This window comes from Vanellus vanellus (genome assembly GCF_965231255.1).
Source record: "Vanellus vanellus genome assembly, chromosome: 6".
NCBI lineage: Eukaryota > Metazoa > Chordata > Aves > Charadriiformes > Charadriidae > Vanellus > Vanellus vanellus.
This window is the reverse complement of record NC_138911.1, coordinates 53,502,472-53,515,778: the sequence shown is the minus strand read 5'-3', so window position 1 is coordinate 53,515,778 and position 13,307 is coordinate 53,502,472. Positions and strand designations below refer to the sequence as shown.

At 43.3% G+C, this 13,307-nt stretch overlaps 2 protein-coding genes across 4 annotated transcripts in view; one reads left to right on the top strand and one right to left on the bottom strand.

The window, feature by feature from the left end:
• Positions 1-3,375, bottom strand: part of DGLUCY (D-glutamate cyclase) — a 49,553-nt gene extending 46,178 nt beyond the window's left edge. Inside the window, exon 1 of one of the 3 annotated variants that reach the window (XM_082485438.1) lies at positions 3,290-3,375. The gene's annotated coding sequence lies outside the window, so the exon portion shown is untranslated. The other 2 variants (XM_082485440.1, XM_082485439.1) reach the window with 2 other exon arrangements.
• Positions 3,376-4,120: 745 nt separating this feature from the next.
• RPS6KA5 (ribosomal protein S6 kinase A5) overlaps positions 4,121-13,307 on the top strand; it is an 81,781-nt gene continuing 72,594 nt past the window's right edge. The window contains exon 1 of the mRNA XM_082484930.1: positions 4,121-4,525. Within this exon, the coding sequence (XP_082341056.1) occupies positions 4,453-4,525 (73 nt within the window). The 5' untranslated portion in view covers positions 4,121-4,452. The remainder of the gene's footprint in view (positions 4,526-13,307) is intronic.

Genomic DNA, 13,307 nt, shown 5'->3' with positions numbered 1-13,307 from the left:
AGCCAAATTTCCTTCCTCATCTGACTCTGTGAATGTCTGTGTTGGTGATTTAAATGGGACAAAGGCAAATTTGGACTGCTGGCGCATGACTATCCATACTTCTGACTGCTGGCATGCCTTCAGGAATGGTTGGGCCCCTGACTAGTGCTCTCCCAGACAATGTCCTTGTACAAGTTGGGGGCTAGCATGGCTAGTTTGCAGTTTGCAATCTGTATAAATCCAGCAGGCAGTATGGAAAAGGCCATTCTGTTTTGAAGGGGAAAGAATTTAGCTGTGTGCATGCAAGCTATGCCATGCCACTTACCCTGACACATAAAGAACGAATCCTACTCTGCTTTATTTTCTGGTACAGATGTAGCCTGCATGTTTCCACCTACCTGTAAATCCAATCTACCCTTAAGGCTGACAAAACTGTGTCCTTTTAAGAACTACTACAAAGTGATACTGTTTCAAAGACAAAGGTGATGGAGGTAATGAAACCAGTTCGCTATGCCTGGACCATTCCACTGAAGGTAGGTCCACTCTTAAATCAACTGCGTGACCAAATTTAATCCTCCACTGCTCCCAAAAATTCAGTTGAAATAAAAACTTGAGCATAGTCTTACACTCATGGGCTACCAACAGGAGGTTTAGGATTTCAGTGTAAGTATAGCTCTTTCGTCTGTCAAAAGGTGGGATTCTTTCCAAGCGTTCAGTAGAGCTGCTTTGATGTTTCTGGATATGACACCAAAATCCCACTGCAAAAATATTTTAACACTGGAGAGATTGTTATGTAAAAAATCTTAATGTTTTTAATGGAATGACTATGTTGCTCAGTTACTTTGTCCAAGGTGCAAGCAAATCATCAGGTCCCTCAGTCATAACAATGAACTTGCAGTTCATGCAATAGTACTTTCCTAGCGCAGTCACAACTTAAAACTAAACATACAGGGTAATCACTGTGTCTTGCTATATGCGCAGTCAGCAGCTACCACAATGGACCATTACCCTTGGTTTGATGATTTAAGGATATTCCCTCATTCTTTATAGCTGTTTTAGCTGAAATTTAAAAGGAGAAAAGAGAAGGTTTCAAGCTGACGCAAATAAGCAGATAAAGTCTGTCAAGCTATGAACATCTGAAACCAAGACTGTTCACAACCATAGGATTTTGCCAGCTCCACTCACGCTAAGTGCTAGTAAGGAACAGCATGGAGTCAGATTTCAGTTTCTCTCTTCTGAGGCTGCCAGGGACAATTAGTCCAAAGAGTAGGCTAGTAGACACACTGGATGAAATATCGTACTAGTCTCTTTAAAATGCAACATCTGGGACAGAATAATCAGAAATGGTTGTTACTTCTCGTAAAGAAGAAGTAAAACTGAAGCTCCCCACTAGTTGTACAAAGGAGCCATTAGTTACAAAGATGCAAAAATTTAATTTAACAATAAACTTTATCAGTTTACTTTGTATTTTCATTATTTCCCCTTTTGTAGTTTAATATTACACTGAGGTAACATTTTCTGTCTCTGCAATAGAGAGGTCTCTAAACTCAAGTGACTAAACCAACTATTTTTCAGTTTGAAAGCAACTTCTGCAATCAGACTTTTCTGTATTTATATTCTTGACATAATACTGTCGGAAAGGCAGTAACTGGATGGACATTTTCAGTGAAGTTATGCGTGTACCATATGCTACAAGGAGCGACCTCAACAGAACAGCTGCAGTGCTTCATGGAAAACACCTTCAAAAATTTTACCAGCAATACTATGAAACCTTGAGATGGTATTTTTAATTTCTGGGAAGAAAATCAACCCCCAAAGCACTCTAAACCAAGGTTTGGTACTTAAACAATTCTATAGTAGAAAGCTCTTATTAACTTTAAATAGTTCAACTCAATCTCTCTACAGGAAACTGTAGAAATATGTGTATGTATATATCTAATGCATTTTTGATATTTATGTGTAGGAACACACACACACACAGACACAAATATATGTAATACTGGAATGTGAATAAACACAAGACCCGCCCTGGAGTACTGCGTCCAGCTCTGGAGCCCCCAACATAAGGAGATTGACCTGTTGGAGCAGGTCCAGAGGAGGGCCACAAAGATGATCAGAGGGCTGGAGTACCTCTCCTATGGAGACAGGCTGAGATTTGGGGTTGTTCAGCCCGGAGAAGGCTCCCGGGAGACCTTATAGCATCCTTCCAGTACTTAAAGGGGGCCTACAGGAAAGATGGACTCTTTATCAGGGAGTGTAGCAATAGGATGAGGGGTAACTGTTATAAACTGCAAGAAGGTAGTTATCAGGAAAAACTTTTTTACTGTGAGAGTGGTGAGACACTGGAACAGGTTGCCCAGGCAAGTTGTGGATGCCTGGAAGTGTTCAAGGCCAGGATGGATGGGGCTTTGAGCAACCTGGTCTGGTGGGAAGGCGGTTGGAACTAGATGATCTTTAAGGTCCGTTCCAACGCTAACCATTCTATGATTTTATTTCATTGATGTTTCATGTACCAGAGTCACACTGTGTGAACACAGCTGTTGTATGTGACATGGCATTGCAAACTGGCATCTTGTTATATACTGTCAAAGGATAGGAAGCAACCTCATCCAAAAGCAACAAGTGAGAAATTACTGTAACTAAGAAATGGAGAAAAAAGTGATTTGTATGATCCGTCTCAAGGAAATGTCGACTACTTTAGATGTATCAGAGATTGCTTCCGAAACATAACAGACTGCGAGGCTTAAGTGAGATGAACAGGTCTAATGTGATTCCAAACACATCTTCCTTAAAAAGCAAATCAAAACCGCTGTCAAGGCAGCGTGTCCCAGGCAGCTCATGGGACCAAATGAAAATGCCCCAAGCGATACGCTGTGAATGGGGTACCTGTGCCCAGCGCCTTCTCCCACCCCGCCTCACAACACACCGAGGCAGGCGGCCCCCTGACAAGCAGGCCCTGAGCCGGCATAACTAATCAAACTCCGCTTTGCGACCTTCCAGCGATCACAAACGTTGTTTCATCTTCCAGTAAATTCAGCCTCTGCAGCCTCCCAAAGACGACGGCTCCGCTCGGGCCCCGTACACCGCCAGCTCCCCCACCCCGGCCCCGGCTAAGGGCGAAAGGCCGCCTCAAGCACGCCCGCCCCCCGCAGCCCCCTCAGCGCAGCCCGGCGCCAGGCCTGCGCCCGCCCGCCGCCCAGGAACCCCGCCACCCCCCACCGTTTTGTGAGGCCCTGCGTGACAGGAGCGCGTACCACCCGGCCGCGGGACTGTCATCCGGCGCTGAGCGCTGGCCCGAAGGCGGACATACCGACGTGCCACACCGCACGGCAGCTCTCCAGCTGCCCCAGGCCGGGGAGACGGCCGCGCCGCACCGCGCCACACGGACGGACGGGCCGCCGCTGTGGGCCCGCACACAGCGCCCGGGCCGGGCGGGGGTTCAGCGGGCGCTCAGGGCCCTGCAGGAATCCCCCCCCTCCCCCCCGTCCGTCCCTCGCTCCTCCCTGCCCCGTGGTGTCCCTCGGCGAGAGGACACCCTGCTCCCCCATCCCGCCGCCGCCTCCTCCCCCCCCGCGAGGCTGGAGCTCTGCTCGGCTCCCCGCTGCGCCATTGCGAGTGGGGAAGCCCACGGCTGCCCCCCCGCCAAGTACGATGGAACCGGCCACTGCCGCTCCCTTAGATGATTGCCAGCCCCAATAGTCAATCAGCGCCTTCGCTTTTCTCTAGGCAACCCAGTGCCCGCCCTCAACCTCAAACTGAGGGGGGAGTGGGAGAGACGGGCGGGAATGTTTACAAACAAGATTAGGGAGTAGAGGGATTGGGGCGGAAGCCGGGAGGGCGGAGCCAGCGATTGGCACAGCCGCTGATCCAATGAGGGAGCGCGCCGCGCGGCGGAAGGGCAGTGGGAGGGACGTTGGTCGTTCTCTGCCCAACAGCCGCTCGTGTTGGCGGGCGCGGGCGTCCAATGAGTGCTTGGCGGGGAGAGGGAGGGAGCGCGAGCGCCTGAGTAGGAGCTGCTCCTCACAGCGCCCCCTCCTCCCGTCTGGCTCAGCCTATCCCGGCTGGGCCGCGCTGAGCTCGGCTCGGCTCGGCTCGGCTCCCTGCTGTTGGGCGGGGAGGGCGGCCGGAGCAAGGGGGAGGGGAGCTGCAAGGACATGGGCTGGCTCTGAGGGCCGGGGGAGGGAAGCCGACGTGCGTGTGCCTCCCTGTATCTTAATAACTGTTTGTTGTTGGGTGGTGTGGGGATTTGGGTGGTTTTTTGGTTTTTTTTTTTCTTCTTCTTCCTCGTTTTCCCCAAGGCAGAGGGGAGGACAGACGCCCCCAGCGCGCCTGCATGGCTCCTCTGCCCCGGAGCGCCCCTGGAAAATAAAATCCGCCTCAGGCCAGGTGACGTCCCGTCCCCCCCCCCCCCCCGCCTCCGCGCACACACACACGGGGAGCGGCAGAGGCGGGGGAGCGCCCGCCTGTGAGAACATGGAGGGACCCTCGGGCCCGGCGGAGGAAGGAGAGCTGCCGCTCCTCACCGTCAAGCACGAGCTGAGGAACGGTGAGCGGGGCGGGCCTGGGGGGCCGGGGGAGGTCATCACGGGGGACGCTGAGGAGGGCGCTCCTGTCTGAGGGGAGGGCGGCGGGAAGCGCGGGTGGGGGGTGGCGGAGGGCCCGGGCTGCCGGGACGTGGGGAAGAAGTGGTGAGGAAGGAGGTTCAGGAGAGTTGATCGGGACCAGTAGGGAAATCTCGGGGGGGCGGGGGGGGGGGGGGGGGAAGGGGTGCGTATGTGTTATCTGAAAGACATGGGCAGGAGCGTGTCAGATGGGGGCGGGAGGGGGACCCTTGTTTTATTTCCGAAAAAAAAAATATTTCGGTTGGACTTCTGCTGCGTATTTGGCTCCCCTGTCCCACTTCCCCAGTGGTGTTTGATGTTTTTAAAGGAGATAAGAATTAACTTTTCTTCCCCTTCTAATTTTAAATTGTGTGTTTGACTTTTATGGCTATGTCAGTATTGGGGGGCGGGGGGGGGAGCTGTTTATTACACTCCTAAATGATGTCGGTTTATGTGACAGCTTTTCTCTGACCTCGGTGAAATGCCGGAATTGTAGGGAGGGGAATGTGCTAACATGTAACCGCAGAGTTATCTGGCTTTTCAGTCTATGAATCTTCTTGTAGCTCGGTAGTTGCTTGAAGACCCTCTGGAGAAGTAGTTCAACACGTGAAATATATGTGACCTTTAAAGATACAGCAGAAATGCTCTGTCGTAGGTTGTTGTGTTGGGGAAGATCTTTATATATTTTTTTTAATAGGGACTCTGTGCTTCTCAGAAGTTTCCAGGCAACTTGAATACTGCAGTAAATCTAGATTTTACTGTTCATTTAGAAATGCTTTTAAAAGATAATCAAGATGTATATTCTCTGTGTTTATTAACAATGGAGGTGCTGTTAACCCGTGTCGTTCATTCCTTTTCTTTCATCTTCTGTTTTTCTTCATGATGAAGTAGAAGTAAGTATATGATGCTGTTCATCGCAGAAGTTTGGGGGAACCACCCTCGGGTTAATGTAGTTGACATTCTCTGATGGGCCGATGGGGAAGGCAGGTAGTGGTGCTGGGTCCCTTCGGTCGCGCTCAGCCTTCTGTCCCCCTGTCACTCGGGTCTAGGGGCTTAGTGGAGGTGCCCCAGCGGAACGTAGCTATCACTGCAGCTTAAAAAAAAAAAAAGCGCTCTTCCTGATAGCTACGCAGAAACCAAAGGGACTGTAGTTTCCTTCTTTCAAGAAGCAGCAAGAGAGCTGGTGGAAAGCATACTTGTCTCGTTGGGTGTTGCTAGATTTCAGGAGAAAAAGGGGTAGGGGGAAAGGTAGTGGAACGCATTTATTCTGTATATTTACCCAGCTATGTCTTGGTTTTTTTTTTATAAAAGTTGAGACAGCACATATCCCCTGTGAGATAGTTATTTAAAGATAGTTTGAAGAATAAACACATTCATATAAACTAGACAAAGAGCTGTTAAATATAGCATAATAAGCAATTTTCAGCCTGATCTTAAAGCTTTTTAGATTCAGGAAGTACCGAGACTTGCTTTTAATTTAAAAATTCTCAAGCTTGTTTGTGTCTTTTTAAGCTTCTGAAATTCAGCTTAATAGGAATCAATTGCTTTTCTCCTTCTCATTCTCTTCTCCTTATTAAGTATTTAGAAAACTCTGCTTTCTGAAAAATGCTTTCTAGCAATGGCTTGTCTATTTCTGGAGCATTAGGGTGGAGGAGGGAGCTGCTCTGTTATGTACTCCTGGGAGACTCCTACTCCTAAAGGTGTCAATAGTGTCATTGCTATGCAAGACATACCAAGATACTGTTTCAGAACTTGTCCCTACACAATGCACAGAGATATGATAATTTGAAGAGAAAAATTGCAGTCAGATTCTGTCGATATATACATGTATAAAGAATCTATAGGATGCTTTGGATATTTTTCTTAGTTTTTAATACTGGGTCCGGCTGTGTGGGTGCCTAGCTGCTGGCTAGGGTCAACCCACCACAGTTCTGAAGCGTGCAGCATGATTATTTACTTTTGCTTCATTTTGGGAAAGAGAGTGAGGGGACGTGCAAGAACTGGACTTGGAGCCACGGGATCTTCATTGCTTTTAAATACTGAGGTTGTATACCGTGAATATCCTTTTCATGTGTGATTTGTTTAGATTCAAGTATTCCCCTCCTCTCTGTGTTGTTTCTTTGATGTTGCTAGCTCTGTGACTAATTGAACAATTTAGAATTGCATATTGAAAGTAGCTGTTGGTTAGCAGATGAAAAAGAGGTCAGCCTCCACAGTGCTTTGGAAGAATGTACTATTGTGGTAGAAATAGTGGCTTCTTTGAGAAGGGAGTGTCTCATTTTCATATTGTGGAAGTTGTTGCTTGAACCTCTTGATAACAAACTCAAAGTACAAAGAATTATGTGTTCAAATCAACTAAATGTGGGTGAACCTACAGTTACACTTTGCATTTGCAATTACTTGGGTCTTGGAATTGCTCTAATTAAACTAGTTAGATTCAGGCATTGATTATGGTCAAGTGAGTAAGTGCACATACTATGAAACTTGAATTTAAGATGAAATGAGTATCTTAAAGAATGAAACAGATGATTGTTGTTAACTTCAAGCAACTATCGCAGCATATGAAAATGCACAGTTAGAGCATATGCAGTGCTATTTCTACACAGCTCCCAGCTGATTGTTAACCCTATTATGCCATGATTTGACTTCTTTTAAACTTTGACTTTGAAATTACAGTACTGGCTTTGATATGTAGGGTCAACCTTAACTTTAGCTCTATATCCCATACTCTTAGGGCCCTGAAACTCCTCTGTTGCGTGACCAAAAAGCAATTGCTGAAAGAACATCACTTCATAGGCATGTAGATTGGGTCTGTGATAGGGAAGGAACTGTGGTGCATAACACTTTAGTGCCTCTGTGAGATGCCATGTGATTTGCTGTATTACAAATACTGGGCACTGCTCTGTGTATATCTATTTTATTTTAATGATGCAAAGCATCAGAATGTCAGGAAACTGTAAGCATACATGTGCTTCAGTGATTGTTCCTTCAGTTGGTTATTTTGCAGATTAAACACAGCAGTGACTTTTAGGACAGTTAATAATGATTTTCTGCTAGTATATTTAGCAACTTTTTTTTTTTTTTTTCCTGTCACACAAACCATTTTTTCCTCAATAGGAACCTCACAATTCAGGCGCTTTAGAGTAGTCACCATCTTTCTTTTCTCACTTTGGGAAGCAAATGATTTTTTGGGAAAGTGGAATTGCCTTCTCTTTTCAGGAAGTGGAAGAAAAAATATGCCAAAGATCACATGGTAGGAAGTGGTAACTGTCTCTGATTCTCACTCAAGCTCTCCAGTGAAAATAATAAGAAAACACAATTTTCTGCTGTGTCTGTTTTTGTAATCTTGTAAAGGAAAAGGTTTTATTATTTAAAGGCTAACCTCAGAGTTTATTACAACTTCTAATATTTTTGGACACCTAAAAAGTTATGTATTATTTACAGTAGGGGAAAAAAAAAAGCATATTGTTGCCTCTTCACTTTTTCTGTTTCCTGGTAATGCTGTATAACTGAACAATAGCAAATGTAAAGCCTATTAGAGAAAAGTTGTTGTGTGATAGGGAAGGATATGGGCAGAGAGGGAAAGACTTGTGGTGTAGGAAGGTAAGAAGGAAATTGAACTCTTAACAGTGAACCCCACCCTCGCAGCCCCCATTGGCTTCTGTCGTAGCTCTTGTTTTTGGCAAAAAATAAAATAAGGATCAAAGAATCCTGAACCTTCAGTTTATGTGACTAGGTAGGAGGTTGCCCATCTCACAGCATGGATGTGTGCTCCCTGCTTTGCCCAGTGAGAGGCAGAGATTAGCAAAACTGGGATCTTGAAGGGAACTTCTAAGACATTCCACGAACGTATGGGTGCTAGGCAGTATATATGTTTGCTTTGCTTTAAGACATTGTTCTTGTCCTTTTGGCAAGTCTGTTTTGAAGAGGATACTGGGTTCATTTTAATGCTATCACAAACTTGCTTTAGTTTGGAATTTGTCTGACTAACATGTGACATGTGAAAAGGCGTGTATAGTGCAGAAGTCAACATAGCAGTGGGCTGCATGGGCTCCAGAGGCAGAGGAATTTGGAGCTTTCACTTGAGTCAAATAGTCTTACTTATAATTCAGTATGAAGCTATAAAAGGCTTCAGATGATAAACGTGTGGTCTATTTGAAGGGTTTAATAGTGCAAATTCTTAGTTGCCCCTTCTTGAAGGAGAACTTAAACTAGAATGGATTTATTTGTAAACTGTAAGGTTCATGTTACATCATAAGGCATTGTGAAAATTCCTATGGCTAAAACCCATGATGAATCATGCATTAAATAGAGTATTCAACCTTCATTATTGAGCTATACCTGGCACCTCTATAGTATTCTGTTTTTTATTTTTTTAAAGGAAACTTTCTTATGAATGTTTAAAGGTACTTTTTAATGATATTTTCTGTAAGACAGATTTTTTTTTTCTTTATTTGACTCTAGGTACTTGCTCTGTATATTGTTTAGAGATCTGGAGATATTAATAGTTGAATATTTCAAAGTTTGGATTGCTTTTACTTCTACTTTTCTCTTTTGAGCATTAACAGAAATATAAATATAAAATAAAAATTCTGAGCATGTGTTCCTGTATTGCTGTGGGAAGTATAGAGAGTGTTTTAAGAGAGTAAGTTTATGAGTCATCCTTAATACAATGTAAATCTCTGGATTTTACTCTTTACAGAATCAATACTTTTAAAAAATGTTTTGTAGTCTAGGAATTTATTGTTGTTTATCTCCTGGTAACTTTGATTATGAAGGAAGAGAATGACTGCATCTGTTGTTTGTTTTTTTTCCAGGCTTTGGAATCTAACAAACCTGGCTAAAATTATCTGTAAAAGGGTCTCTTACCATTGCTTATATTGCTCTCATTGCTTCAGTGATACTCTATAAATTGTCTAATATAAATGAGGACTAGTAGTTGCAGTCTTCATTGTCAGCCTGTTTAGCTTTGTTCCAGCGTAATCTAAATATGATGATTTAAAAGCTCATGCTGGGTTCCACAAAAGAGTTAGGAGACTTATATGCCACTTTAATGCACTTCAGGATTTTATTCAGGAGGCAGTTCAGAAAACACTGCCAGAGTAGCTTAAACTTACAAGGAAGCCTGGGTATCTGAGGGTGTGATTTGCAGCTGTGTTCTTCATGTAAATATTTCTGTTGGATCCCCTTTATTGCTTGGCATCGTTTGTTATCTTATGATAAACATTGTCTCCCCTCTGCCCTCTCCCCTCTCCCCGTCTTTCTTTTTTAATCCTTATACAATCCTAATGATGAGGTGTGAGCTCTGCTAAGATTTTTTTGCTTCTGACTCATGTAGATAGGCGGATCGCCTGTCTTATGAAGGACTCGCCTTACACACAGTCACTTTATTTGTTTTTGTGTTCTGCTTTGGGATCTATTGTAACTGTTTCCTCTTTCCAATTTTTGTTGACATCTGTAAATATTTTATGCTGGCTTGGACAGGTGGTTATAAATGCTTTACCTGACAGGATAATTCTGAAGATAATTCCTCAAGTTTCCTGGTTAATGTCTTCATAAACTGGTATGTAAATACCTTCCATCAAAATTTGAATTGTCAGGTGTTCTTTTTTGTTGATAAATTAATCTACATTCTGTTACTTTTAACATTGTGTCCAAAATGCCTGCGTTTGAAAGAAGTGATGTGGGGTTTTTTGAAGTGTTGTACTGATTTCTGATGATCGAGGAGACCAGGGTAGATTCATACCTTGTACTTAGATATGTGTTATTTTGATCTGTTTCAGCTCTGTTCAGCATTAGATTATCTGTAGCAACTTTATTCATTAGCATCTTGCCTAAGTACATTTTGGACTTTTTTTGGCAGTTATGGGATGTATAGTGTTACTGCACGTTAAGCTTCTAGCTAACTGTGGAGGTGTTTCGAGGTTGAATCTTACTGACCTCATAGTGATTAATCTCACAATAATGACAAACCTCATAGCAAAAGGGCTACTGCTGATGGATGCAAGTGGATCTTAACATGGAGCATTTTCCAGTTCTGCCTACTGTAGGTCTGGATCGTTAATCTCAGATGTCCACACTTTTATTTTTATTTCAGCTTCTGGTGTACAAACAGTAACTTTGGTGGGATAGTCTTCTGCAGCTTCAGTCTATTTTCATAATGGTAATGATTGTTTCCTGTCATGTTCCCCACAGTATTTCATGCTTCTGAATTTCCACATAGTGTATTCTGCTTAGCTTGTACTTCATAGGTCTTTGTCATCTTTGGCTGTGCAAAGTTTTGGCTTCCAGGCCTTCTAGAATGGGATCAGTAGCTTTCTGAGACCTTGAAATTTTTTTTCAGTTCAGATGGTCGTCTCCTTAAGCATCTAAGTATGCTTAGAGAATGAACATTTGTCACCCCAGTTGTCTTAGTTGTCATCCTAGAGTTTAGAGTAACATGAACTGCATTTTCTTTTCTTTGAAATGAGTTCAGAACTGTCTGCACGTCTTATTTTTGCTCTGAATTCTTTTTTGGCCTAAGAAAAATGCAGGTAGTCCTTGAGATGATATGTTTTTTAAATTCCATTTTAAGTTTGTAAGATAGTTCGCTGTCCTGATTAAATGGTACTCATGTTCAGGGACCTGATAATTACTAGTTAGTGATGATCTGTCAGATTTCAAGGACTGTGGAATATTTTTCACTTCCTTTCACAAATAGTTCTCAGTTGCTGTAACCAGTTACAATCAAAGTATAATTTCATATATAGCAGAAAAACAGTGTAACATCCTAGATGTGTTTTCTTCAGTGTGTAACAAGCGATTGTTGTGTGGTTTCTGTTATGTGGTGGCTTTGTGGGTTTTTTGGTTGGGTCTGTTCGTTGTCATCATGTTGTGTCCTCCCCCCCTAGGAATATGCTAGTTTTGCTTCATTTCAAGGAAAACCACCCACTCTGAGTAAGGGATAATCTCAAGTTTGTGTTCATATAATTTTAAAACCAGCATCTGTTCTTTGTTGCTGTGACTTAAAAAAGTAGATCTGTTAGGTGAGTGGAGATGGGCCATTCTCTTAAGTAACAGGTTAGAATCAAGTTGATCTTGGTACCAGGCATTGGACACCTAATAGTTTGAAATATTACAGAATGTCTTCTCTCCTGTTTTCCTTCTTGCTTTCTCTATTCTGCTTTAAATTGTCTGAGGTTCATTGTTCTGCTCAATAAAACAGCAGAGCTTGTGTCATGTTGCAGAGAATAGCAGAGACAAGTTGCAGCTTTCAGGCAGAGCTTGTCTTTGAAGGTTGCTTGATCTGGTTCAGTGGAGGAAGCTCTAGTTTCATCTGTCTGCTTCAAAACCTATATGCAGTAGAGTCCAGAAACGGGACACAGCACATTTGAGAACAACCACTGTTGAAATATTATTTCTTAAGATCATAAAAGCACAATTAAAAGCAAATAAAGCAATTATACACTACAAGCTTGTACAGTTCTTAGTTCACACTTTTTCATCTCAAAGTTCAGATATAGTGCAGGCGGCAGTCATGTTTCTTAGGTCATCTGGAGATCCTCCATCACACACACTTTGTTCTGGTACCCAGAGTTAGATAGACTGTTCTACTTCCAGGGGGCCGAGAATGACAATACTGATCTCTGTGCATTAGTGTCCCTGCATGTGGAGGGTTGTCTTCTCAGTGGGAATATTTCTAGCTATTTGCTTTGTTTTTTTTTCCTTCAGTGGTGATAATTGCAACTGGTACTGCTGTTTCCTCTTTTTTTTTTTTTTTTATGGATGCCATGATGTCTTGGCCTTTGCTTTTGTTTTTTGTTTCTGGGTTGATCTGTTGTATCTTGCTGTTGCTCTCAGCTGCATACTCTCCTTCTTACTGTGCTAGTCCAGCACTGATTACTATGGACTACAATAGAAGATCTGTAAATGGAAACTTTTCCTAATTGTGCACTTACGCAGTTAGCTTGTCTCCTAGAAGGTTCCATCAGCTTACTGCTTTCTTTTCATGATGTACCGCCCTCCTTTATACTGCTGTGTCATGTGTAGCTTCAGGTCATTTGTGGAGAAACTCTTATCCTGTTGACTTGGGCAGTACTTTCTTCCCGTCCAAGCTTAGTTCTCTTCCTTGGTATTCTTAAGCTGATGTGTCAACCGACTTGGAGAAAAAGGGCATGGAGAAGTAAATTTTCTGTTTCAAAACTGTTTTTTTTTTTTTGTGCTCCATTCTTAATTTAAGAGCTTTCCCATAGCTGCTGTTTCTGAGTGACATCTTTGCATACACTGAAATGTTATGGTACTAACTGGCTAGAAATACTGCTAGCTAGATGATAGAGTGTTCATCCTGTTGCACTCTTGACAAATACGTTGTTTTCATGCACCTTGCACAGGCAGTTGTTGGGTCAGGTTCTGATACCAATCCTGGCATGGTGATGTCTGTGGGGTGGGAGAAGCCTTTCACTGTTCCATCAGTGGTGGTAGTAGTAGTGGCCTTCTTGTTGCAATCCTTTAAAGTCTCTCAAACTTGGAACAGTTGTCTTGTAATTGCAGAAAGCATTCCTTGTGAAAGGTCCTCCAGCAGTGGTCATTTGGGTTCCTGGGAGTGACTGGTGAATAGAATAACTGATTTTTGGGGATTTATGCTCCTGAAAGCAAGTTGAAGGAAAAGTTAGTATAATGACTTTTGTTCTGGAGAAGCTGCACCTTAGCTAGAATGTTGAAAAATGATGTGCCTGGTTTCAGCAGATG